Source organism: Physella acuta, unplaced genomic scaffold (genome assembly GCF_028476545.2).
Source record: "Physella acuta isolate Inbredline_101_S28 unplaced genomic scaffold, ASM2847654v3 ptg000210l, whole genome shotgun sequence".
NCBI lineage: Eukaryota > Metazoa > Mollusca > Gastropoda > Physidae > Physella > Physella acuta.
The window spans coordinates 436159-461962 of record NW_026731729.1 but is presented as its reverse complement, the minus strand read 5'-3'; the positions used below and the strand labels follow the sequence as shown (position 1 = coordinate 461962).

Sequence of the window (25804 nt, the reverse complement as noted above, 5' to 3'; positions counted from 1 at the left end):
ACATTGTTTATAAGCCGTTTATTTTACAAACCGTTTACAGCGGTTCTCAAACCTCAGCATCCCCATCACACCTTCCAACAGATGACTTCATCACACTATCACCACCGATATGTTTGTTATCAAGGGCCATGCACGGACCGATCGAATAGAGAAAACGGAGCGGCGAAGATCCCGTGCGATAACCACTTGATATAAGAGTAGAGACACGCCAGGTACGGCTTCACAAGCTGGTCTTCTCAGCTAGAGTGACCTTTTTGTTTAGTTGTGTCCAACTGCGTGGTGACATTCATAAGGAAGTGAAGATACACACATTTCATTCGCCTCCGATGGGAGGAATAGGATTCTTATTGCTTTTTGTGGTCGTGCTAACCGCATGTAAGTCTGAAATTTAAAAAAAGTGACATTGACAAGTGATTATAATGTTTTAGGGTGTCATAGGAAGGCGTCACAGTAAGGAGTCACAGTTAGACGTCATACTAAATTGTCATACTAAAGCGTCACAACAAAACCAATCCAAATTTATTTTCCATCTGTCTTGACCATTTTGTTTTTTTAATGGTTAATGCGTAGCCAAGTCAACTTCTCAACAAAGTGTTCTAAGATTTAAAACCAATTATGCAATAAAATGTGCGTCCAGTTATGTTCAAGGCATATGCTGGGATGATAGGAGATCATTAAAGCATATGCTGAAATGACGAAATCATTAAGGCATATGCATGTAGAGTTGTATTTGCTCGCGAAAACGCAATCTGATATTCAAATATTTGTTCAAACAAAGCCCCATCTACAAATCAGATATCTAAGGGACCACACCGTCCCTTAAAGCTTCATCTACAAACTTTATATTAATTAGTTCCCCAAAGTCTCATCTACAAATCTGATATTTGCTCCCCAAAGCCCAATCTACATAATTATGTTATATTTGCTCCCCAAAGCCCCATCTACATAATTATGTTATATTTGCTCCCCAAAGCCCCATCTACATAATTATGTTATATTTGCTTTACAAAGCCCCATCTACATAATTATGTTTTTTTGCTCCCCAAAGCCCCATCTACATAATTATGTTATATTTGCTCCCCAAAGCCCCATCTACATAATTATGTTATATTTGCTCCCCAAAGCCCCATCTACATAATTATGTTATATTTGCTTTACAAAGCCCCATCTACATAATTATGTTTTTTTGCTCCCCAAAGCCCCATCTACATAATTATGTTATATTTGCTCCCCAAAGCCCCATCTACATAATTATGTTATATTTGCTCCCCAAAGCCCCATCTACATAATTATGTTATATTTGCTCCCCAAAGCCCCATCTACATAATTAATAAATTATGTTATATTTGCTCATCTGATGAATTGCCATCCCACCCTGCAGCGACCACAGCACAGATCTTAGACTGTAACTTTGACACGAATTTCTGCTCATGGACCCAAGGCACACAAGACCAAAAAAACTGGTCAAGACGGAGTGGGGCCACCCCCACGGCCAATACGGGGCCCCCCAGTGATCATACCTCCACTAGTGAGTACAGGCATTGGCATGCTAAAGGCTTTTTCATTTTATAATTTGAATTACTTTCATCGATCGGGTCCGACACTGCTATCAGAAAGACGACAATAGTCAAAACTGCTACTGATAATTCTTCTCTGCAGGTGGATCCTATGCCTTTCTGGAAACTTCAAACGGGGCGGTCGGGAACAAAGCGGATCTTATGAGTCCTACACTGACAGTTACTGCCAGTAGTGCATGTCTGCAGTTCTGGTACTACATGTATGGCGCTCACGTGGCGGATCTAAATGTTTACAGGTACAATGTTAAAATTGTAGCATTAAAAACAAAAACATGCAGACAAGGGATATGAAATACAAAACTTAAAAGTGACGCAGTATTTTTTTTAAAGTATAAAACTGGTTTTTATTAATATGTTGATGGTCCTCATGAGCTTTATAAAAAATATTATGCACTTAGGGGACTTTTTTTTTTAAATTTTTAATAAAAGACGATTGCTAAAAGTACTTTTATTAAGGAAAATTCAGGTTCAATTCTGTTATTTCCACTAGAAATCTCACAGTAACTTTATATTAGTGTGTAATGTAATGTTTTAACTTTAAGTTGATGGTAGAAGAAAATAAGACGGGTAAATTTTGATACTATATTAGTGGTTTTATTCATGCAAATGCTTCAACCACAATGACGATTGTCCCACAAAAGGCAAGACTAATGATAATTGTGTACAGGACATCTTTCACTGAACTAAGAATTATGTTTTGTTACCCCCAGAGTGATTGGCACCAGCAGTCTCAAGCTGTGGACCCGGCATGGCAACATGGGCCAACAGTGGAGACTTGCCAGTATTGATCTGCCCGCAGGAACCAACATGCAGGTAAGCAGCGGATGTGGGAACGTTTGTCAGTAGTAGGGCCTTTTTTTTCAGCCAGCCGGAAATACATGGGTTGATTTTTTAAAATTAGATCAGGGGTCTCCAAACTTTTCAGCCCGATCGCCGCATTAACTATCATCAGTTTGGGGGCCAGAGTTTCTTACATGCATCTCTTTGGGGTGGTGGTGTCCCAGTGCCCCCCCCCCCCCCCCCCACCCAACGAAATATAATGTATATATAAAAAAAGTCTGAAACACTGTCGGGACCGACAACACACTCGAGGTCCAAGTTTGTTCTCTTTGGGCAAACACAAAAACCCACCCGCCATTTTTGAACTTGTCCCTAAGGAGGAAGTCATTTCCTTGCAATTCAATGACCTCTGTCTGCAGTTTATCTGGGCAACTGGTTACTTTAGCTTCAAATGGGTTTTGAAACAGTCTCATTTCTTCTGCCTTTGAATCCTAGTCAGAAAACCGCTACTGAAACTGCAGCTGGAGGTCTTTGATGATCTCGTATGCAAATGATGTGGGGAACTCAGCTATTGCTTCAGCCATAAAGACCTTGCACAGCTGAAAGTGCGTCAAGTTGTTGCACTGTACTTGTTCCAAAAACATGGAACAGCTGTCCAGCGACTCTTCCATTGCAATTGAAAAATTGCGAAACTTGTTAGCAGTTTTCACTATTTTAGTCACATTGTTTTCATCAATGTCTGCAACACGGCGGGCAACGGTATGTGCACCCAAAGCTACATTTTCAAATTGTTTTGAATTTTCTGGGCAAAGTTCCTCACCCAACTCTAACGAACATTTTTTTTTCCGTGAACAAAAACATCTCCGCAGGCCGGATGAGAGACCCCTGAAATAGACGATAAGCATTTACCTGGGTCACTTTGTCTGTCTGTCGGTGGGTTTGCGCAAACCCACTTCGGAATCCAGCGATTTCATTCAAACTTTTCTGTTGGTCATTCAAAAACATTATTCAAAACAGTTTAGTAAGCAACGATTTTACTATTATAATGAAAGAAAAGCAGTTCATTTAAAAGCATATTGTTAAAAAAGTTCTTTAAATGCATGTTTATTGTTGAATGATTATTTGAATGATAGTTCTATTGTGACGAGGAAATATACCCCAAAGACAATTAGATTTGTCAATCGAGATTAACAACAACACTGTTTTCAAAGTTAAAATTATTGAATGAACCAGAGGCGTAGCGGGGGGGGGGGGGGGGAGGTGCCGGGTGGCACCATTTAGGGGCTGACACCAAGGCAAAAAAAGAGAAAAATATATAGAGAAAAAACTTGAGTGGGGGGGGGGGGGGGTGCAAATCGAAAGTTTGAGGGGGGGGGGGGGGGGGTTCAAATCGAAAATTTGAAAGTTTGTCCCCGGGAAGGGTCGCTTCGCCTCTGGGGGGTGACACCATTAAGTGCCGCAAAGATTGACACCCGACCTCGCTACGCCACTGGAATGAACCAAGACGTAACAAATTCAACGACTTTTATTTTACAGATAGTCATTGAAGCCACCAGAGGAAATGGAGGTCAAGGTGACATTGCTATAGATGACATCACGTTTACAAATGGTGGCGTTTGTCGTTACGGAGGTTGGTCATTTCTATTGTTCTACCGCCATCCCCTCTACCTGACTTAATTTCTAAGTTGAAAACGAAAATTCACAGGGATAGAAAATGTATTGTCTTTTTTAAAAACGCTATATCATCTCTACAAATAAAATGACGACGCAGGTTAAATTCTATCCCCACATACACTTTTATTTGTTATTAGCTGTTTTCACTTTCAGGTTGTTTGTTTGATTGTTTGTGGGTAGTGGGTTGATGGCAATGCAAGAATAGGCCTATATAATTTTTAATCTAATTAGTATAATATTTATTAAAATCTAATTAAATTATTAATCAATAAGTTTTATTGGTTAAGAGAAACATAATATGCGGTAGAAATTATTTTTCAGCTCCCCTCTTGACCCTACGTTGACCACCGTGTCTGAGTTTGCTTTGCCGTACGATGATCACCAAGTCTGAGTTTTATTTACCGCACGTTGACCTCCTTACCTGAATTTATTTGATCGCCGTTTTCTCTCGGCCTTTAGGTATGTTCTGCGACTTTGAAACCAGCGATTTGTGTGGGTACATTAACGACAACACAACCAGCACCCAGTGGAGCTGGACCGCGGGCAGCACGTCAACCTCCACAAGACCAGACAGAGACTACACCACAGGAACCGTTAGTGGTAAGAACTCCCCAACCACGCAGTATTGAACAAAAAATAGGTTTTTGTTGTTGTTGTTTTTTTTTACAATCGATGTATAGATTTCTTAAAAAATAATACGACAGTGTTATCACATTTTATGATTACGTAAGTGTAAGACGTAAGATGATTTGATTAACTCCGTAGATTCTAAATTTATTGCAAGTGTTCCTTCATCTCTAAATCCGACTGTTTTACATCATTGACTACCTTTTGTTGAATTGCTTAAGAATATACCGTGTAAAACACCCAACAAAATCGTGATTTGGCAACAAGATGTTCGTAAATTCTAGGTCATTATGTCTACGTGGACTCCTCATCTGCTGCACATGGGAAACCTGCGCGCTTAATAACGACCAGCGTCCCTGGCGACAAGGAAAGATGTCTGCGGTTTTACTACAGCATGGGCGGGAATCATCCTGGCCAGTTCAACATTTATGCCAAAAATGTTTCGCTTGGCTTGCCACTATGGTCTTTAACAGATTTTACCGGATTGACCTGGATGGTTGCTGAGGTGAAACTACCAGCGCGTCCAACAAACTTTCAGGTAAAAACAACGGCCTTTTAATTTTAATCGAAGCAATATAAACATACTACTCACAGTCAGCGTTGTAAGAAAAAACAACATTAACACTTAAACATTAATAAGGCAGGAATTAAAACTAAACCCCACCACGGAGCCACCGCATTGAAGAAAGGGTGTTGGTCAACATTGTAACAATATTATGAAAGTTTATTGATTTTAATTCAAAATTTATTATTGTGACACTGATTTCTATAGACCTATTATGTTGTTTGCGCTCTACTTACTTTTAGTGTGACATTATTTTTCTATGACTAGGTTGTGTTCGAACTCTACCCATTCAGCCAGCACGACGGGGCTCTTTCCATAGACGATGTTAGTATTGTTGACGAGGCTTGCAGGAGTCCAGGTAGAAAATGGATGTTATTGGTTGAAATTATAATTTTATTTCGTCTTTTTTTAGCATGTCTTTTTTTTTCCCTTTTCTTTCTTTCTTTCTTTCATCTTTTTTTCTTCTTCCCTGAACAGGGGAAGCTATTCTAATATTAAAATAGACTACTGTCGTCTGCTGCTTGTGAAAGCCAAACAAAAATATTTTTACTTAGATCTAGACTCTAGATCTAAATTTTTTATTATCTAATCTAGATCTAGATCTAGATTCTTGATATATCTAAACTAGATCTAGAAATATATCTAGATCTAGATCTATAGGCTCAAAACGGGGTGGGCTCAGTTAACGTTAACAAAACTGCCATTTTTCATTTTAATAATCAGGGCTCAGGGGTGGTAATTTAGTAATTTTGAAGGGGACTGGTAGTAATACTAGTATGCTGTCATTTGGGGGGGGGGGGGGTAATCTGACTTAGGGGACCTTTCGTAATGAGCGGAGGGGGGGGGGGGGAGGGAGAGGTAGGTAAACAACATTTAAGAAATCATGACATCATTTTTGGACAACTAATTATGACCCTAATCATTAGGGCCTAATGATCATTAATTACTAATATTAAATCGAATAATAATTGATAATAATATTATTATCATAATATGGACCTATTAATTTATATTTCTATGCTAAATAACATTTAGTGAAAATAAATTATTAGAGATATCTAGAGATCTAAATATATATATTATATATATAATAATAATATTATTATTATTAATATATATTATCATTATTATATAGGCCTATATAAATATATTATATATTTAAATATATAGATCTAATTAACATTTTTGTTATCAAACTAGAAATTTATTAAAAAACTAAAAACAAAGAAAAATATTAAAAGATGATTTACTAAAAATTAATCTTACTTATTTAGCAACCTGCAACTTTGAACAAAAAGACTTGTGTACATGGTCAAATGATAAAAATGATCAGTTTGAATGGATCATTCATCGAGGAGGAACATCCACAGCTAATACTGGACCAATTGCTGATTCCACTTACGGGAATTCCACAGGTAGGCCCAATAATATTAACATTTATATTTAAAAACAAATGATTTACAAAGCCATTTCACCACTTATTGTCACTATATTAGTTATTGTAATAATTAGATCTAATACTTTCAAAAAAATATAATTATGATTCAAATATTAAATAGTAAATAGAATTTAGGAGGTAACTACTGTTAATTTTTGCCTGTTTCAGTTTTAATTTTAGTTAATTTCTGTGAACAATAATCTGAAAATGTGAATCTTTGCCAAAAATAAATAACTTCTCTATATTCCTAGGAAACTACATCTATATTGAGGCGACAGGCAGACACCAAGGGGATGTGTCAAGGCTTATTAGTGCTGTCATCCCACCAGCTCATGCACCCACCTGCTTTAACTTCCAGTATCACATGAAAGGTGCCAATATTGGTACCCTCAATATGTATGTCAGGAATGGTGCGACTACTGTTAAGATATGGTCTTTATCTGGTCAACAAGGAGATAAATGGTTGCCAGGTAGCTTCGGTCTGCCTCTTGGGTCAAGAACACTTACATCACAGGTAACAACTAAATAATGCATTTTATAGAAATATTTTATTTCCATATAAACAATTTTTAAATAATAAGACGTCAAGATTTATTTTTGATGCTGAATATAATTATATTTTGTTTTTTTAAAATTCTTTGAAAAAATTAATTCACTAAAATCACTTTTTTCCTAAAGATTTTAATTGAAGGCATAACAACAGTAGGTCAAGCAGGGGACATAGCACTTGATGATTTAAGTTACACTACAACCACATGTCAGGGTGAGTATCCTCTGTTTCAGGTTTTTTAAAATGTTGGTTTTGAAATACATTTAAAAAATAATTGCTATGTAGAGTGTTCTTCTCTAATTTTTTCAAGATTATTGATGCTAGAAGATTACATATTCTGTGGATCAGTATGTTGTTTCGTGCTTAGTTTTAAAACTAAACAATAGTAGATAAATATGTATGAAGGTAAAAAATGTAGGCCTGTTGTACTTTGGGGTCTTGAGATAGAAAGTAGCATTGCTAAGCACAGTATTATACTTATAAATGTCCAGTTACATTTACTATTGTGTTGAAATAATGCATCTCTTTTTTTCACTGATTAGTCTATCCTGCCAATGCTTCACCTACTTTTACTACACCATCAACAACTCACACAACAAGGTATACTGGACCACCTACAACTGTTCCTAATCCAAGTAGGTTTTTTACTCAAACTGATTTAACACTTGATCTTATTGCTTGAAATATTACAAAATATGCATGTAAAGAAATTATGAGAAAGTCTTTGATAAACTCTATTATTTACTATATTAGCAGTTAATTTAGTTTAAAATTCTAAAAAAAAAACACATAAGTTTGACCAGGTTATCATTTAATAGTTTAAATTTAATTATGAACATTGGAAGCTGCATCTTAATTGTTTGTTTATATTGCTGTGATCATTGGAAATTCTTACAGATACTTTAGCTTGCAATTTTGATGGTGGTGTTTGTGGCTGGGCTCAAAAGAGTGATGATAATTTAGACTGGACAAGGTCTAGAGGGAACACGGCCAATTCCAATACTGGGCCTAGTGGTGACCATACTACAGGAAGTATGTAAAATATTTGAAGAAAAATTATTCTTCATTTGCTTATTATTATTTTACTATAGTTTGATATGCTGCATCTATATATATAATTCTCTTCTGGGAGCCGTTAGAAAACAAGCTGCAAGCGCCTCCTTGCAGTCCCCTCTCTTTCTTTCTATCACTATCACTACCACCCCCACCCCACCCCCACGTTGTCTGGTGAGCTGTGTTCACTCTAAATGTTTACAAATCGTAGAGCCGGGTTTCTATTAGGGGCAGATAATTTAGTTCGATTTTAAACTTACAGGAGGTAACTAAGAAATAACTAAGAGGAGGCTGCTTTCACGGGGGGGGGGGGGGGGTGTGTAGGGTCGTGGTTAGGGGAAAGGGGGGGGTTAGTGTTTTAAAGCAAATATTTTCAGTGGCAGCATTGGTACGGTCGAATTCACAAATTATGAATTACTGAAAAGTAGAAAATAAAAAAACTAAATAGCAGCGTATGATACGCTGCGGGTCGGCTCGTTATATATATTAGGCTATAGTAGTGTTTTGGAATGGCAAGATCACCTGGTAGAGTGCTTGACTTATATCCTGAAAGTTTCAAATTCAGACTGCAAGTTTTCCCCTGAGTCCATCCAGCTCTGGGTGTCAGACTCACATTAAGGAAAGTAAAGGTGGCTTGGTATAGTGCTGACCATGCCATCCCTTCATATGCCAAGGTCAAGAAACAAATGAACTCTGCTTTTTTGTCCTATGGATTGTTAGGTTTGAAATGGAAACTTGTGCTGTTTTATTACATTAAATGTGCTACTCACTTTACTTTCAGATGGCTATTACATGTATTTGGATACATCAAAGGGTACAAATGGTGATAAGGCTAGACTACAAAGCCCCTTATTTACCCCACACATCAATAAACAAGTTAGTTGTGTTTATAAATACCCTATCACTTATTACATTAATCTAATTATTTCCATTGTGTTGTTTGAGGAAATGTACATAATTTTTTAAATCATGCGTTAAAAAAATGCTTACACTTTAAATAAAATGCTGTTATGTTAAACATACAACATTTACATTTTGCTTGATAATAAAAAAAAAGCATTTGATATATAATTTTGCTTTTCAGCAATGAATTATGAAAATTTATATTTGCAGTGTTACTAACTGTTGAAATTTTTTTTCCAGTGCTTTAGCTTCTGGTACCACATGAAAGGTAGTTCAGTTGGTAGCCTCCATGTCTATGTTCTTCCCCGTTATCAAACTGCAATGGGTGCTGCTAGGTGGAGCAGGTATGGAGCCCAAGGAGACAGATGGATTCTTGGATCTGTGACACTTGTCAACACCAGCCCATACTCTGTAAATACATTTATGTTTCATTTATTATTATTTACTTTTACATTTAGGTCATCAATCAGTCAATATTTTCTTAACCCATAATTCATTGGGGCATTATTGTTTTTGGATAGGCCTTTGGTTCTTGCGACATAGGTCATAGTGCCTTAGAATATTAGGCAAGCTTAATGGTGCAGCACTTTGAAATTTGGTCTGAAATACAGAATTTTTATGTTAAATGCAAACTTGAATGCAAACTGACTAGCTTTTAGTTGTTGTCTCAGTTTTTAGTGGGTTATAAATGGCCCTCCCTCTCTCTCTAAAATCAGATTGTGAAACTGGATCAGTTAATAGTGTTGTACACTGAGCACCTTATTTAAATAATTTGTTTAATGACATAAGTGGTGTAATAAATAGTTGAATGACCTTCAGGAACAGTTATATATTATGTTTTCTATGGACAGATTGTACTTGAGGCTATAAGAGGAAACTCTAATTCTGGAGACTTAGCCGTTGATGATGTTAATTTAACTGATGGAGCTTGTGCAGGTATAAAGCTGTAAACATTTGCTTTTGTTTACATGTTACTGTGTTGTGAGATTTTAGTTGAGACATTTTCAACATTTTGAGCCATTAAATAATTTTATCTAGATGTGTTGACTACACTGCCACCTGGTGTCACCGCTGGTCCCCCGTCCAATGGAGCAGTTCTACGTTTTTGTGACTTTGAAGATGGTTCCACTATGTGTGGCTTCACACAAGACATTAGGGATAATTTTGACTGGACATTAACTAGTCAGGGCACAGGAACATTGCAGACAGGACCAGCAAATGATCATACTTTGCAAACACCCCAAGGTCAGTTCTCTTTACATAAATAATCATAAAACTTTATTATTGTTGAAGAGTGTCTTATCATTCAGAAAAGAGTCATGCATTTTATCCCTATAAATTACTTAAACAAAAATCTTGCAGGTCATTACGTGTTTATTGATGCCTCAAATCAACAAATTGGAGCAAAAGCTAAACTAGTTTCTCCGCAATACAATGATTTTGGGAAAGGGGACCTGTGCATGAAATTTTATTATTATATGTATGGAGATGGGGTTGGAACTTTGAATGTATATGTCCAGGTATGAAGACAATTAAATCTTAAGTATTCTTTTATTTTTAACCAAAATGTGTTAAGAGGAATTTATATTCTAAAAATAAATTTGTTCTTGGACCACAATATACTTTGAAATGCTAAATTTTAATTATTGTTTCTGTAATGAAAGCCTACAAGTCAAAATACACCTGGAGTCCCGTTATGGAGGATGTCTGGAAATCAAGGTCAGCGCTGGATTGTTGGCAGTGTGACCCTCCGTGTTGGTACATTGGCCACTGGATATCAGGTACATACCTCTATTGTTACATAAATATATAACCAAAATTCGTTTTTAAATTTAATATGTGATGCATTGATGAGTTTACAAAATTAAAAAAAATTAGCCTAATTGTTTTATAGACTGGTTTTAAAATTCAGGAAAGGTAAAGGTGTCATCCATTTATGACGTCCACATGTACATGTGGACTGAGGGTGGGGGGGGGGGGGGGGTGGGGGTGGGTGGGGTTCAGGTCCATGTGTGATCACTCTTTGAATAAAGAATGATTTTAAATAGTCTTAGCACATTCACACGGTAACAGCATGTTTACCCCCTGTAGACTAACAGACACACTTTATTCAGACTTTTTTTTAACCAATTAAAAAAAAAGTGATTTTCCAGACTTTTAAAAGTCTAAAATTTACTTCTCTAGAGATTTTTCTAGACAATGCACTAAATCTGACCATTCCTTATGGAATAAGTAACTATTTATTAAGTCAGAAATAAAGCCAACAGAATTGGATGTCATGAACCCAAGGAGGCTATGACTCATAAATGTTATGATTGTTATTACATAAGGTATTTACAAGCAGAAGATATGGTATAAACTCGGTTCTTTCCATACAAAAAAAATGTTTATACTTTGCAGTTTTTGTTTGGTATGGCAAAAACTTTTAAAATAAATCCAGCGCTAATCTACAAGGTCTAATTTATACTTAGCTATTTAATATATAGGCCTACTAATAGGATTGCAAGATACACGTAACATGTAATTAAATTAGTAACTTGGCAGTAAGTTATGAGAGGTTTACTAAATTTTTATGGATATGCACATTGAGGGAGGGAGGTGTCTTCAAAAGTGGAATAGTGAGGATGGGGGGAGGGGGGTCTAAAATTCCAAATTTTTGTGGATGTCATAAATGGATGACCCCAAAGGATAATTGTTTATTGCATCTTTTTTTAATAGGTGCTTTTTGAAGGTGTTAGAGGAAGCAATAACCGTGCTGATATTGCTATTGATGATGTTTCCATCACTGTAGGGCCTTGTAGCAATCCAGGTATGCCATGAAATTTCAACTTTGTCTCTTTAAATCAAGTTTTTAATTATAAAGCATGCTTTCCTTACTTGGCTGTCATTGTAGTAAATATATATTACAATTTGTTTTCTACTTCTTGCAATGTTTCCAATGTGTAGGTGCATGTGATTTTGAGAAAGGTCCATGTACATGGACTGAAGCAAGAGACAACAAAGTTGATTGGACCTCATACCATCCAGATATCAGTAAAGGGACACCACCAGCGGATCACTCTACTTGGAGTCCTACAGGTGACTTCCATCAATCTTCAATTATTTTTTCCCACGAGTTACTTTCAATGCATAAACTAGAGTTATAAATTAGTATGCTGTCTTTAATGTTTTCAAAAACAGTAACAGTATTGAACAAATACACATATTTTTTTAGGAACCTTCATGTTTTTTTCAAACCAAGAGCCTCATAATGCTGGTGACACATCAGGTCTTGTGAGTGAAACTTTCCCACCTACATCAAATTTAGGCCGTTGTATGTCATTTTGGTACTTCTTGAGTGGCACAGCTCAGTCTATACTAAACATCATTGTAACAACCCCTGGTAAGAAATTTATTCCATGTCTTTTAAAATATTTTAACAGTTTTCATGAATCAGTGTTTCTAATACGGTATCAACCAATAAACAGTTTATCATGTTTGTACATTTCAGACACTTCTGTAGTTAGAATCGTTTGGCAGAGAAAGAATACCAGTCCATCTGCAATATGGATGCAGGGTCGGGTTCCAATTCCTGTAAATCTAAAAGATTACTTCATAACAATTCAGGGGGTTTACACCTCAAATGTATCAGTTCCAGTTGGTGGGATTGGCATTGATGATATCACATTCACAGAGTCGAACTGTGCCTGTAAGAATTTTTCTTTTTTTGTTTCATACTTTACTTTATTAAAAATGCTTATGTTTATTAAATGGATGTTAATTTGTTTGAATGTGTTACAGTTTAGAACACACATGTATTTCAGTGTACCCACAAAATGCTATAGCCCTTGTTAGTCTCCCTACCGCCCCACCAACAACTGTCCAGCCTGTTCAAGGGTCTGCCAACTGTGATTTTGAGTCTGGGATCTGTGCATGGAGGCAAGCTACAGACGATCAGTTTGACTGGACCATACAAGCTGGTCAGACACCAACTGTTGGGACAGGTCCAACTGGTGACCATAGCAAAGCTGATGGCTGTAAGTAGGCTTCACATTTAGCTATAGAACATTTTTCTAAATTATCAAAACAAACAAACCCAATGATTCTGTTTTTTTTTTTCAATCATTTTTAGCTGGAAAATACATATTCATTGAGACCTCCCTCCCACGTAGGAGTGGAGACAAAGCTAGGATAATCAGCCCTGTTATTCCTGCTGGAACATATTGTCTACAGTGAGTTTCTTTCTAAGTTTTAGTCTGCTCTGTATGCCAGACTGTAGGTTACAATTGCTAATCAAGACATCATTTGTTTAATGACCATTTTAATAAGTAATTTTACTCAATTTATTGGTATTAAAATTATGACATTTACCAACACTTTTTACAACTTGGCAGGTTCTACTACAACATGTTTGGTCCAAGTGTAGGAACACTAAATGTTTACGTCATGGCTGGCCTGACCCTTCCTACTGCTACATGGACAAAAACTGGCTCTCAGGGGCGGGATTGGATTAGTGCAGCTATCAATGTTCCTATAACAAGGCAGTTTAACGTAAGACATTTATTAGACTTGAATGATCAAAACCCAAAATGAAGTTTATAAAATTGTAGATTCTACATACACTTACCACTGAGTAAGATTTACGCTGATATTTATAATTTCAGCTTGTGTTTGAGGGAGTTGTTGGCAGTAGTTTTGATGGTGACATTGCTTTGGATGATATTAATTTAGTCACAGGAACCTGTGGTATGTTTTATTTTTTCACTTTATCAAACAATCTGCAAAATTTTCTTAATTCCGTATTTTTAACAACTTTTGATATGGTAAAGTTTTATCAGTTTTTGAATGTTATTAGCTGGAATCAGGGCTGATTCAAATTCTACAACAGCTAGTTTTTAAATATCTAAGATTTTAAACAAACATTTCAGCTGCCTTGTCCAACCCAGGCAGTCCTTATAAAAATAAATGCACCTTTGAGCTTGACACTTGTGGGTACACACAAGACACATCAGATAACTTTGACTGGGTCAGAGCACAAGGTGGGACAAGTACAGCCAACACTGGACCTACAGTTGATCACTCCTTGGGTACCTCCGCAGGTGGGTTATGTACTTGTTACACTACACATTTTTATAATATAATTTCTTTATGTAAGGCAACTATTTATATATGGACTCGTATCATCAGTGCTCTATAATTCCTAATGTAAGGCTGTGCTACATATATATATATATATATATATATATATATATATATATATATATATATATATATATATATATATATATATATATATATATATATTATATATATATATATATATATATATATATATATATATATATATATATATATATATATATATATATATATATATATATATATATATATATATATATATATATATATATATATATATATATATATATATATATATATATATATATATATATATGAAATCACCTGCATCAGTTCTCTATATCTTTTAAATTTTTTTATGTAAGGTTACTACATATATGTGGAGTCTTCTGCACCAAGAAAGCTAGGAGAGAAGGCAAGGATTGAATCAAACACTATCACAGAGGTCCCTGGCAAGCCAATGTGTGTCAACTTCTGGTACAGCATGTACGGATACACCATGGGGACTTTGAACATTTACCTTAAGAGGAATGGAGTCATGGGACCTGCAGTTTGGACAAGACACTGTAAGTACAGCAGTTATTCTCTATGTCTCTATAGTATTTAAGGCTGAAGAATAATGATTTTTAATTAGACTTAACAGCTAGAATAGCCAGTAAAATAGTTGGTCTGTTGTCACTTTGTAAACTAAATTAATGAATAAAAAACTAATCGTTTTGTGAAGATGATAAAAGCAACATATTTTATCCTAATCAACAGTCAATCAAGGTGCAGGATGGAAGGAGGCCACTGTATAAGTGTTCTGGCCAACAGTACACTGTTTTCAGTTGTTTTTGAAGCTGTTATTGGTATTGGTGAATACAGTGACATAGCTCTTGATGATATAGAGATCTCCAATGCTGACTGCTCTCATCCTGGTAAGTAAATGTACTGTAATAAAATAACTTGAGTTTTTCAATATCTGACCATATGAACATGTATTTGATATATTTTATGAACAAAAAGAGAGAAAAAGATAAAAAAAACTGTAAGTGTGCTCTAACTTTTGAAGATGTAAAAGCTTTTAACATTAATCTATGCAGAAATATTGTGCAAACCTTAAACTAACATGGAGCAATTAATGTACTAAATTATTCAGTTTCTTGTTTCTGGTAATCACTGTTACAATGTTTAAGCATTTCATTTTTACCCAGAGTGAAATATTTAGTGTAACAAATCACAAACCTGGCTTATGTTACAGCACCTATAAAAATATTAGCATTAGGCCTACCTGTGGATTAGATTTGTAATATTATTTTACAATCTATTTAGGTAACTGCAACTTTGATACTGGTTTGTGCACCTGGACTAATGATAATTCTCATGATAAATTTGATTGGTTGGTCACTAGTCAAACTACAGGATCAGTATCTACTGGTCCAATCAATGACCATACTATGAATAATGCATCAGGTGATTGATTATTAATACAACATTCTTAATTTTTATTTAATGAACTTCAATTTTTTTTAAAAAGGTTCAGTAAATAATCATTTAAAATAATGTTTTTCGAATATTTGAACTGGTGAATTAGTTTAATTAGTTTTAACTTGTAACTAAATATATCTCCATCAGCATTAGGGCTGCTTGTAGTTACTTTAATTTATCTGAGGTATGAGATAAAAACTTTTTCTTTCTTAGTATACATTTCAAGCATCTAAAACAACTTACTTTTCAGGAAAGTATGTGTTCATAGATGCTTCATATCCTCGTATGCCTGGTGACAAAGCTTGGTTTGTCAGCCAAGATCTAAGTCCCAACATGCCAGCTTGTCTGAACTTTTGGTACAACATGAATGGTGCAACTGTGGGAACGTTAAATATTTGGGTGAAACAAAGCAGTGACAACAGCATGCGGTCTATATGGTCGCTGTCAGGATCACAAGGATCAAACTGGCTGGCTGGTCAAGCAGTTATTCCAAAACAAAGTGGTGGTTTCCAAGTAAGCTTTAGAAAATATGAGTACATTCTGAATAAATATCAAATAACGTGACCTGAACAAATTACAAACAAATCAAAATTTTGAATGGCATATTCTTTTCTACTTCTATTTATTTTGCTTAGATGTGCTTTAAGAATGATTTGATTCTTTCCTAATTATATGTTTTTTATAAATGCAATCTATATGCATTTTAAATAACGAGTGTGTCATATTTTTAAAACCACTGATATTCATAGTATGTTGAACATAGTAAAATTTTGTTTTCTTTTCATCAATTTAGGTGATATTTGAAGGTGTTAGAGGATCTAATTGGGATGGCGACATTGCCATTGATGACATAGTTTTTGATAGCACAGCTACATGTACAAGTATGTAATTTTATTATTTCAGAAAGATCCATGCCAAATTAAAAAAAAATAAAACAGTCATATTCACAGGTTGTATAGACACAATAAAAAAATTTAGACACCTATTAAAATTCCAACAGATTAACCTTAATTCTAACACTTACCCAAATAATGTCTGAAAATATGGCACAATTATGTAATCTCTAACGAGCCATTACTATACCCAAATATTATATCTTTCCAGCATCTCCTTCAACTGCCAGGTCCACATTAGCACCAATGACTGTACCACCAGTTACAACAACAGCTTCTACCACCAGACCAGCCTCCTCATTAGATACAGGTAACGCTGACTTTTATCACTATACACTATTACAGTCATGTAGAATGTAGTTGAGTCAAGAACTTGTAAATTCCTTCTGCAGCAACCAGCTTTAGCTGTACTTTCACCTCGAGTATCTGTGGCTGGACTCAGTCTCGTGCTGACAACTATGACTGGCTGAGGAATCGTGGGGCAACAACTTCTGTTGGAACAGGTCCTTCAAGTGATCACACTACAGGAGGTAATCAATAACAAAGCCAAACTATTTTAAATGCTGTACTTTAATTAAATTACATGTTATGGTGTGTATATTAGGAAGATTTCATGTGAAGCAGAATAAGCGCGTTACAAATGTTTTTATTTCATTTAGAAATGAATCAATATTATTGGAAGAAATACCTATGGTATTTGATAATGTAAAATCATGTTTTGTATGAACCAGGTGGCTACTATATGTATATAGAAACCAGTAACAGCACTGTGGGACAGAATGCTATTCTCATGAGCCCTGTAGTCACAATTGCCAGCAACCAGTCCAAGTGTTTCTCTATGTGGTACTTTATGCTGGGTGGTCATGTAGGCAGCCTTGATGTTTTAACATACGCTGGGGGCCAGACTAATGTCATATGGAGCAAGCAAGGTCAGCAGGGAGCTCGCTGGAACAGACTTCCTCTCACTTTATACAGCCCTGCGCAGTTCCAGGTTGGTGATAACTGTCTACGCATAATTTTTAAAAAAGTTAAAGTTTGAAAGACTTTTCAAACAAACTTAAACCTAAATAATGTACTAACAGTTTTAAAATCATTTGATTTTAAAGTTAAAAACAAAAAATTCATTTGATGTAATTTTGATAGTTGTTCTATTACTTACTAGATTTGGATCAGGGGAACCACAGGCACACTTTTTGATGGAGATATTGCTATTGACGATATAAATATTACTGATGGGCCTTGTACAGGTATGTTGTCTGATTTGTCATGTCAGAAATTGTTGTTTTTTACATTTTCTTAGCGACAAGTTATTACAAGATTTACAAAATTAGTTTAAATATCTTTCTATTAAATGTTTTTATTTACCAAATATATACTGTCATTTGGACACAAAAAAAGTAAAACTTGAAAAAATAATTCCTTGTGTTAAACAATTTATCTATAAATATTCTATTTGTGTGCAGGTGAAGGAACTTTAAGTCTGTTGAGCTGTAATTTTGAGAATCCCTGTGCTTATCAAAACAGCCAGAATGACAATACAGACTGGCAGGTACATACGGGTGCAACATCCAGTTTTGGTACTGGACCAAGTGCTGACCACAGTACATCATTATCATCTGGTAAGATATTTTACTCTTTTTTTTTATATTAAATCAACATTAAGTGTAATATCAGTTCTTATTTTTCTATTCATTCGATATGTGAAAAAACCGACATTATTTTCTCTTTAAACATACATTTAAATTTTTATTGAATTTTTAAATAATTCTATAGAATGTTTAAAAAAATAGTTCATATTAATGCATAAATATGCATTTTATGTGTTTAAATATGTTTATTTAAAGAAATTAATCTTAATACAACTCCATTACAACTCTTCTTCAGGCCACTACTTGTATGTTGAATCATCTGCTCCTGTTAAGGCAGGAGACAAGGCTAAGTACGTCTCACCTACAATAGGATCTGGCAGCGGTGACCACTGCTTGACCTTCTGGTACCACATGTATGGCACCCAGATGGGCACATTGAATATCCATCTCTCAGATGGGACTTCAGACCTTCTAATCTGGTCTCGCTCTAGCAATCAAGGAAACAGATGGAATCTTGCTACTATCCCAATGAGGGTTATTTCATCCAAATACCAGGTGTGTTTTAATACACTTTATTTGTATATGTAGAATAGTTTTAATTGTGAAAGTATTATATAACAAAACCTATTTTATTTTTTTTTACATTTTTTCAATCAAATTGTTATTAGCACATAGAAGAGAATTACATTCTGCCTTCTGCAGCTGTACCAATCTTTAAATTCTGTTGACATAAACAGATCAATTTAATTTCTCTTTTGTAAGATAATCTTTGAGGGTGTCGTGGGTAATGGCTTCCTAAGTGATATAGCTATTGATGACATCTATGTAGACAATTCTACTTGTTCTGTACCCCGTAAGTACTATATAAAATATGTATTTCTGTTTTAAACATTTTTAGGCCTTTCTATTCTTTGTCAAAATATCTTAAACATTACATTTACATTTTTTATTCACTCAAAATTATTGATCTTTTTGAACTTTTTTGTGATTTCCAGTATCAAGGAATAAAGATCTTTAAGCAAAATAAACTTTACTCAGAAACTAATATTATTTTTCATCTAATGTAAATCTTTTATGTCTAACTATTCTTACTGTCACAGCTGCCTGCACCTTTGATCGGGGTACCCTCTGCAGTTGGACTCAGGTAATTACTGGAGATGACTTTGATTGGACATTTCAACATGGGTCTACTGCCTCTTCACTTACTGGACCATCTAATGACCACACAACTAATTCACCTACAGGTAGATAGTTTATGATTTTAACTTTAGTGATAACTCAATGGGTCTTAAAAGGGTGTCCATGAGTCCACCCAGTTACAATAGTTATCTGAAAGTGTATTTAATTTAGAATTGTATACAATTATTGAATTAAAAATTCTAATTTTTGTATCAATTAGAGGATTATAGTTGTCATGTATAAGTGAATTCTTCCAAATTGATGTCATATTTGAGCTAATGTGTACATTGTTATCATCTATAGGTCAATACATATACATAGAGTCCAGTTCTCCAAGAAGACTAGGGGATAAAGCATACCTTCTAAGTTCAGACTTCCTACCTACTCGTGGAATAAAATATTGTTTCAGGTTAGTTTCAATTTTTCTTGCCAGCTTTAACATGAATTTTTAACTGCTGAAAAGTTTTGTACCTTAATTTTCAATACACACCTCTTTTTTTCTTAGATTCTGGTATAGCATGAAGGGAACAGGCATTGGTCAACTTGCTGTGAACTATGTGACCAATGGGAGCATGCCAGGTACTCCATTGTGGCAGTATGGGAAAAACATTCAAACAGACTGGAATCTGGCAACATTGCCTATTGCTTCACCAACAGATTTTAAGGTTTGTGCACTTTTTTTATTATATTAAAATATCAGCGAACATTTCATGGCATCCAAGATTTAAGTGCTTTAGACTTAAATATAATATCAATTAATGTCACCAAGTTTTTTTTAAAAATGTTCTTTTTAACAAATTCTATTATGTATTTCTATCTTGCCAAATTTATAAAAATGACGTTTTTATTTTCCAGTTATTGTTTATAGGCACAGTTGGTTCAACTTTCTTAGGTGATATTGCTATAGATGATATCTCATACTTAATCCAAGACTGCCCACTTACCCCAAGTGATGCCACCCCACCTGGTCAGACCACCACCCCTGGAACTGCCACATCTACAGTTAACCCAGCCTCACTTACTTCTTGTGAGTTGTTTGTTATCACTGTCTAAGTATTGTTTTTTTGTTGTTTAAACTAGTATGATTGGTCACACCTTGTCCTTTGAGACACTTATATCTGACACATCTTAAGAGCAATAAAAAGGAATATAGTACAAGGATCAAATAATTCAATAAATCAGATGAACAGTTGTATTCATATAATAGTGATAGGGTTGGTTAAACCCTGTTATTTTAGCCACTTATACCTAACAAAACTTATGAGCACATAGTAGGCCTATAATGATCAAAGCTTAGGCTAATAAGCCAGATGAACAGACATGTTCACATTCACTTCATATTAATTAGGTTTAAATACAAGCTGTGTTATTAATTTCAAAAGAATTAAGGCAGACAATAAAAATGTGTTTGGAAGTTTCAGAACAATAAAACAGTATGCAAGAATGGTAATGAGATATTTTTTTAAAAAAATGAAGTTATATGTATAAAAATGTTTTGATAAAACCTTACACTGTGCAGATCCTTAGCTAAGCTTTTGATTTGATCTTTGATTCTCTAGTACCCAACTCTTTTGATTGTAACTTTGAGTCCAACATGTGTTCCTGGAGTAATGATAACAATGATAATTATGACTGGACTTGGGGAAAGACAGCCTCTGTAGTTGCTGGAACCTCATATGCAATGCCAAAAACAGATCACAGTAGTAATACTGGAGGTAAACTCGACAACATATATGAGTTACATATATTATTATCCTAACCTTATATTGACTGTAGAGTTTAAATATGTTTAAAAAAAAATTATAATTATACATTACTAAGAAATTTTAATCTGACTAAAGCTTTCTCTTGTTCTATTGATTCTTTACATGTATAGTTGCTTTATCTTTGAAGATTTTATTTTTAATTGACAAACTGCCTTAGACGTTGTAACATAACAGGAAAGTGGTGAGTCAATTTTCCACTAACTGCTTATGTTTAAACTGTTGCTAGGTGGACATTACATCTACTATGATATGGCACAAGGAAGATTGGGTGATACTGGGAGCACAGCAAACTTAGTCAGCTCTGTTGTTACTGCAACTGGACCCAAGTGCTTGAGGTAAGCGGGGATTATTACAAATGTTACTTTTTTATTTAGTTTACTTTTTACTAGCTTGCTTATTTAAAACTATTTTGTTTTATTGAAACACTTTGAGATACTTTGGATCTGGTGTAAATTATTGAAATGCTTTCAGGTACTGGTATCACATGTATGTTAATGTGAGAGAACTAGATGTGTATATTAAACAAGGAAGTTCTTTAAATGCACCTAAACAAATACTTACTGGCACCCAAGGAGCTGTATGGAAACAAAACTCTTTGAACATCAACACAATTGGACAATATCAAGTAAACTTTTTGTTTTGTTTTAATATTGCAAGTTACAATTTCTCAAATAAATTAACCAAACAAAATGTGAAAAGAACACAAACAGCACATTTTTCTCTTCAATTGCAGGTAGTTTTTGTTGGTAAAAAAGGTGTAACTGGAATTTCTGGAGTTATTGCCCTTGATGACATTCAACTGAAAGATGGCCCATGTGAAGGTAATTACAGAAATTAAATTAGTCAGCAGGTTGATAACCAATTAGGTTTAAATTTGAGAGGAATCGTATACTTAAAATTATATACACCTGTCTACTAATTTTTGTATGTTAATTTAAAGATTTTGTTCTCCTGTATATCAGCCCAAGCAACTACCATTGTGACCTTGACTTCAACCTCACCATTCAACTGTAACCTGGAGCAGCCAGACATGTGCTCTTTCACACAGGACAGCACTGATGTATTTGACTGGACATACCAGCAGCGATCAACTGACTCAGTTTCTACTGGACCTACAAATGACCATACATATGGCACATCTGCAGGTATGTAGTTAAAAATACTGTTAAAGAGATGATGTTGGAACTTAAATACATTATAAAATATTTAGTATATTTTTTGCGAGAATGAAAATGACAAGATTTTAGCTTTGAATATTGAATGAGTTAGCAATGGGATGACATTATAAAAATACCTGATCTTTTCCCAAAATATACTTCACCATTAGTAATAGAGTCCAACCAGCTCTAATGGGTACCTGACTTATGTTAGGGAAACAAAGGTGGCTGGACATAGAGCCAACCACACTATCTCCATGTATGCAGAGGTAATTGAAACAGATGAACTCTACTTCATCTGCCCCATGTGTCTTGGGCACAAGCAGGAAAATATGATAACGATGATTAAAGTTATTAAAAGCTTGTACAATGTTGCAGGTCATTACTTGTATGCTGAAGCCTCAGGGCCCACCAGAGCTGCTGGAGACACAGCTAGAATCAACAGCCCTACATTCACAGCTAATTCAGCCAACACAGATGCTTGTCTCAACTTCTATTACCATATGTATGGATCCAGTATGGGAAGTCTCAATATCAGGGTAAGTCAGTTGGAACTGGTTCTCTACAGTATGCTTCATTTAACTTGTGCACTGTATGGCTTCTAATCTCTCCTGGTGACTAATCTATAACCTTAGTTACAAAATTTAAAATTAATTAGCTAAAGTACTTTGTGATCATGACCAAATCTACTCTAAAAATATCAATGGCTTCTATAATCATGGTGATTAGTGTGCTCTATAACACCTTGAAAATGGTGACCTCCTGTATTATCAAAGTTCCATAAATCATGTATGTATTGAGCATATGCTTGAAGCAGCAGACCTTGTTTGTTTTTCAGCTGCGTACAGGCTCCAGCAGCCCTGTCTTAAGGCCAGCCTTGTGGACAATGAGTGGTAACCTGGGCAACCAGTGGAACTTTGGAAAGCTGACTCTACCCGCTGCAATGATCAGAGAAAACTATCAGGTGAATACGTCAAGCTGAACATGAGCCAAACATTGTATTTTAAAGTTTATAATTATTGGTTGAATTTGATCAAATAACAAATAAATTTAAATGCGGCACACATTTCAGGTTGTTTTTGAAGCTGTACGAGGAACAAATTACTTCAGTGATATTGCTATTGATGATATATCTCTAAGAACTGGTCCTTGTCAGTCTCAAGGTAAATGACAGCATGTTTAGATTATTTATACATTTCTAAATTTAAAAAAAAATTTAAACGGCACAACAGTAATATAAAACCAATTAAATGAAGTGCATATTTGCAATACACACATATCATTTAATGAACATGGTAGCTACTAAACTGGAACATGGCAAAAAGAGGAAAAAATATTAATTTAAAACTTATTAAGTATTAATTTACTGTTCAATTTGTATGTTTTAGCCACTTGCAATTTTGAACTGGGATCCTGCTCTTTTACAAACCTTCAAACTGATAAATTTGACTGGGATAGACACCAGGGATCAACAGGTATGCTTGTTTAATAGATTTGTTTAGCATAGACAATTAACAGTGACATAATTTTAAAAACTTATTGTTATCTTTAATAAGCTGTAAAATGTAATTTTCTCGCCATAAATTGATTGCTTTATATCATAGGCACATATTGCTTGCTTTATATTACAGGCACATAAAGATTGTTTTATATTACTGGCACATGTTAATTGTTTTATATTACATGCACATATAGATTGCTTTATATTACAGGCACTTGTTAATGGTTTTATATTACAGGCACGTATAGATTGCTTTATATTACAGGCACATAAAGATTGCTTTATATTACTGGCACATGTTAATTGTTTTATATTACATGCACATATAGATTGCTATTTATTACAGGCACATATGGCACTGGCCCAACTAGTGATCACACTCTGCAGAACCCACAAGGCTGGTACATGTACCTGGAGGCCTCTTACCCTCATGTCAGTGGAGATAATGCTGTTCTTAGCAGTGAAAGGTAATTACGTAGACACTTAAGTTCAGCCAAGCTATCTTTAGAAATAGGCCTATTGTTGGCTATATACTTTTTCTAAATCTGATTCATGTATAAGTTGGCCATCTTAGCTCTTTGCCTAAAAGTGGATGAGACATTAATAAGAACCACCTCATCTTAAAAATGGATTAACCTACTATTTCTCCAATTTCCAAGTTTAAAAATGGTTGGTCATTTAAATTTGTTTTTTAGTTGATGTCAAAAATAAATGTTAAAATGTGTTCATTTTTTAAGGTTACCACAAACTACAGGCACCGGAGGCTGTTTCTCATTCTGGTATCACATGTATGGCACTGGTATTGGCAGCCTGAACATTTACATCAGTGCAGCACCAACACAAAACACAACCATCTGGAGCCTGACTGGCAACCAACAAAATGCTTGGCTCAATGGCCAAGCTCCAGTTAACTCCCCACTCAGCAGCTTTTTTGTAAGTCCCACTGGATGTTTCTCTAGATTTTGTTATTTGACTGTAATCTTTGTCTAGCTTGTTTACCTGTTACATTTTATTTGCACTAATTGTTTCAGCTACACACACATATCACAACTCTTAAAATATAATTACTTAATAATATAATATAATAAATATAGATTAAGATTGCCTGAAGGCCTGTATATTGTCTAATAAATATATTTAGTCTATATACATGTATACAACTATTGCCATAGATTCTGGTTGAAGGCGTGCGAGGCAATGATTACACAGGAGACATTGCTATTGATGATCTTACTTACCAAACCACACCTTGTGGATGTAAGTTCATTAAAAAAATTATTACCTTAATATAGCTTATATTATTTAATCAACATAAAAATTATAATATCCATTCAAAATAGCTTAATTAAAAAATGTACACTCATAGCCTACTATTAATAATTAACAAATCTTAAAAATGGATTCAAAACTCCAAAGTGCACCTAAAACTTATTTTGCATAATTAATTCCAAGGTTTTGTGGACAGAATTAAAAAACTTTTGTTTCCTTCCTTAATCTTTGTTTTTTATTTCTCTGTAGATATCCCCCAAAATGCTAAACCTTCATCAGTTCAAGTCCTAGTTCCAGCCACTGCACAAACACCAGGTATTGGCTGCTTTTTTTTATCTGCCTACATAAATAGGAAAACCTATCTTTTCACTATCATGCCACTATCTTATAAAGCAAATATTTTGTGCTGGTAATGATTTGTAACCTCATTCATATGTCCACTAGCATCTGGTCCAGCTGACTGTAACTTCCTTGTGGATTTCTGTTCATGGAGGCAATCAACAACTGATAAATTTGATTGGCAGAGACAGGAGACTCGTGCTGCCACCACAGCCTCTGGTCCCACAAAGGATCACTCTGGATGTAAGTTTTATGTTGTTAAAATTAAATTCTGCATTTAGTGTGGTTATTTGTTTAAAAAGTTGGGTTACATAATTAGGAAACCAAATGGAGAGAATAACACATGACAGCAAATAATG

The 25804-nt window shown here is 34.8% G+C and overlaps 1 protein-coding gene across 1 annotated transcript in view; it reads left to right on the top strand.

The window, feature by feature from the left end:
- Positions 1 to 228: 228 nt before the first annotated feature.
- Positions 229 to 25804, top strand: part of LOC131937437 (MAM and LDL-receptor class A domain-containing protein 2) — a 79758-nt gene continuing 54182 nt past the window's right edge. Inside the window, exons 1-58 of the mRNA XM_059294868.1 lie at positions 229 to 375; positions 1382 to 1528; positions 1660 to 1813; positions 2288 to 2390; positions 3894 to 3987; positions 4491 to 4631; positions 4943 to 5196; positions 5491 to 5581; positions 6498 to 6638; positions 6913 to 7175; positions 7340 to 7424; positions 7754 to 7846; positions 8109 to 8243; positions 9046 to 9140; positions 9408 to 9578; positions 10019 to 10103; positions 10206 to 10412; positions 10530 to 10687; positions 10832 to 10948; positions 11886 to 11976; positions 12114 to 12245; positions 12382 to 12549; positions 12658 to 12855; positions 12971 to 13183; positions 13279 to 13378; positions 13541 to 13697; positions 13811 to 13892; positions 14075 to 14245; positions 14651 to 14855; positions 15045 to 15202; positions 15597 to 15737; positions 16003 to 16265; positions 16546 to 16633; positions 16857 to 16955; positions 17038 to 17175; positions 17377 to 17636; positions 17808 to 17892; positions 18109 to 18264; positions 18530 to 18789; positions 18997 to 19087; positions 19335 to 19478; positions 19717 to 19822; positions 19919 to 20078; positions 20269 to 20440; positions 20973 to 21128; positions 21406 to 21514; positions 21651 to 21804; positions 21913 to 22000; positions 22142 to 22324; positions 22715 to 22875; positions 23175 to 23300; positions 23409 to 23499; positions 23725 to 23811; positions 24184 to 24304; positions 24575 to 24770; positions 25010 to 25094; positions 25356 to 25421; positions 25551 to 25688. Coding sequence (XP_059150851.1) covers positions 327 to 375; positions 1382 to 1528; positions 1660 to 1813; positions 2288 to 2390; positions 3894 to 3987; positions 4491 to 4631; positions 4943 to 5196; positions 5491 to 5581; positions 6498 to 6638; positions 6913 to 7175; positions 7340 to 7424; positions 7754 to 7846; positions 8109 to 8243; positions 9046 to 9140; positions 9408 to 9578; positions 10019 to 10103; positions 10206 to 10412; positions 10530 to 10687; positions 10832 to 10948; positions 11886 to 11976; positions 12114 to 12245; positions 12382 to 12549; positions 12658 to 12855; positions 12971 to 13183; positions 13279 to 13378; positions 13541 to 13697; positions 13811 to 13892; positions 14075 to 14245; positions 14651 to 14855; positions 15045 to 15202; positions 15597 to 15737; positions 16003 to 16265; positions 16546 to 16633; positions 16857 to 16955; positions 17038 to 17175; positions 17377 to 17636; positions 17808 to 17892; positions 18109 to 18264; positions 18530 to 18789; positions 18997 to 19087; positions 19335 to 19478; positions 19717 to 19822; positions 19919 to 20078; positions 20269 to 20440; positions 20973 to 21128; positions 21406 to 21514; positions 21651 to 21804; positions 21913 to 22000; positions 22142 to 22324; positions 22715 to 22875; positions 23175 to 23300; positions 23409 to 23499; positions 23725 to 23811; positions 24184 to 24304; positions 24575 to 24770; positions 25010 to 25094; positions 25356 to 25421; positions 25551 to 25688 — 8182 coding nt within the window. The 5' untranslated portion in view covers positions 229 to 326. The remainder of the gene's footprint in view (positions 376 to 1381; positions 1529 to 1659; positions 1814 to 2287; positions 2391 to 3893; positions 3988 to 4490; positions 4632 to 4942; positions 5197 to 5490; positions 5582 to 6497; positions 6639 to 6912; positions 7176 to 7339; positions 7425 to 7753; positions 7847 to 8108; positions 8244 to 9045; positions 9141 to 9407; positions 9579 to 10018; positions 10104 to 10205; positions 10413 to 10529; positions 10688 to 10831; positions 10949 to 11885; positions 11977 to 12113; positions 12246 to 12381; positions 12550 to 12657; positions 12856 to 12970; positions 13184 to 13278; positions 13379 to 13540; positions 13698 to 13810; positions 13893 to 14074; positions 14246 to 14650; positions 14856 to 15044; positions 15203 to 15596; positions 15738 to 16002; positions 16266 to 16545; positions 16634 to 16856; positions 16956 to 17037; positions 17176 to 17376; positions 17637 to 17807; positions 17893 to 18108; positions 18265 to 18529; positions 18790 to 18996; positions 19088 to 19334; positions 19479 to 19716; positions 19823 to 19918; positions 20079 to 20268; positions 20441 to 20972; positions 21129 to 21405; positions 21515 to 21650; positions 21805 to 21912; positions 22001 to 22141; positions 22325 to 22714; positions 22876 to 23174; positions 23301 to 23408; positions 23500 to 23724; positions 23812 to 24183; positions 24305 to 24574; positions 24771 to 25009; positions 25095 to 25355; positions 25422 to 25550; positions 25689 to 25804) is intronic.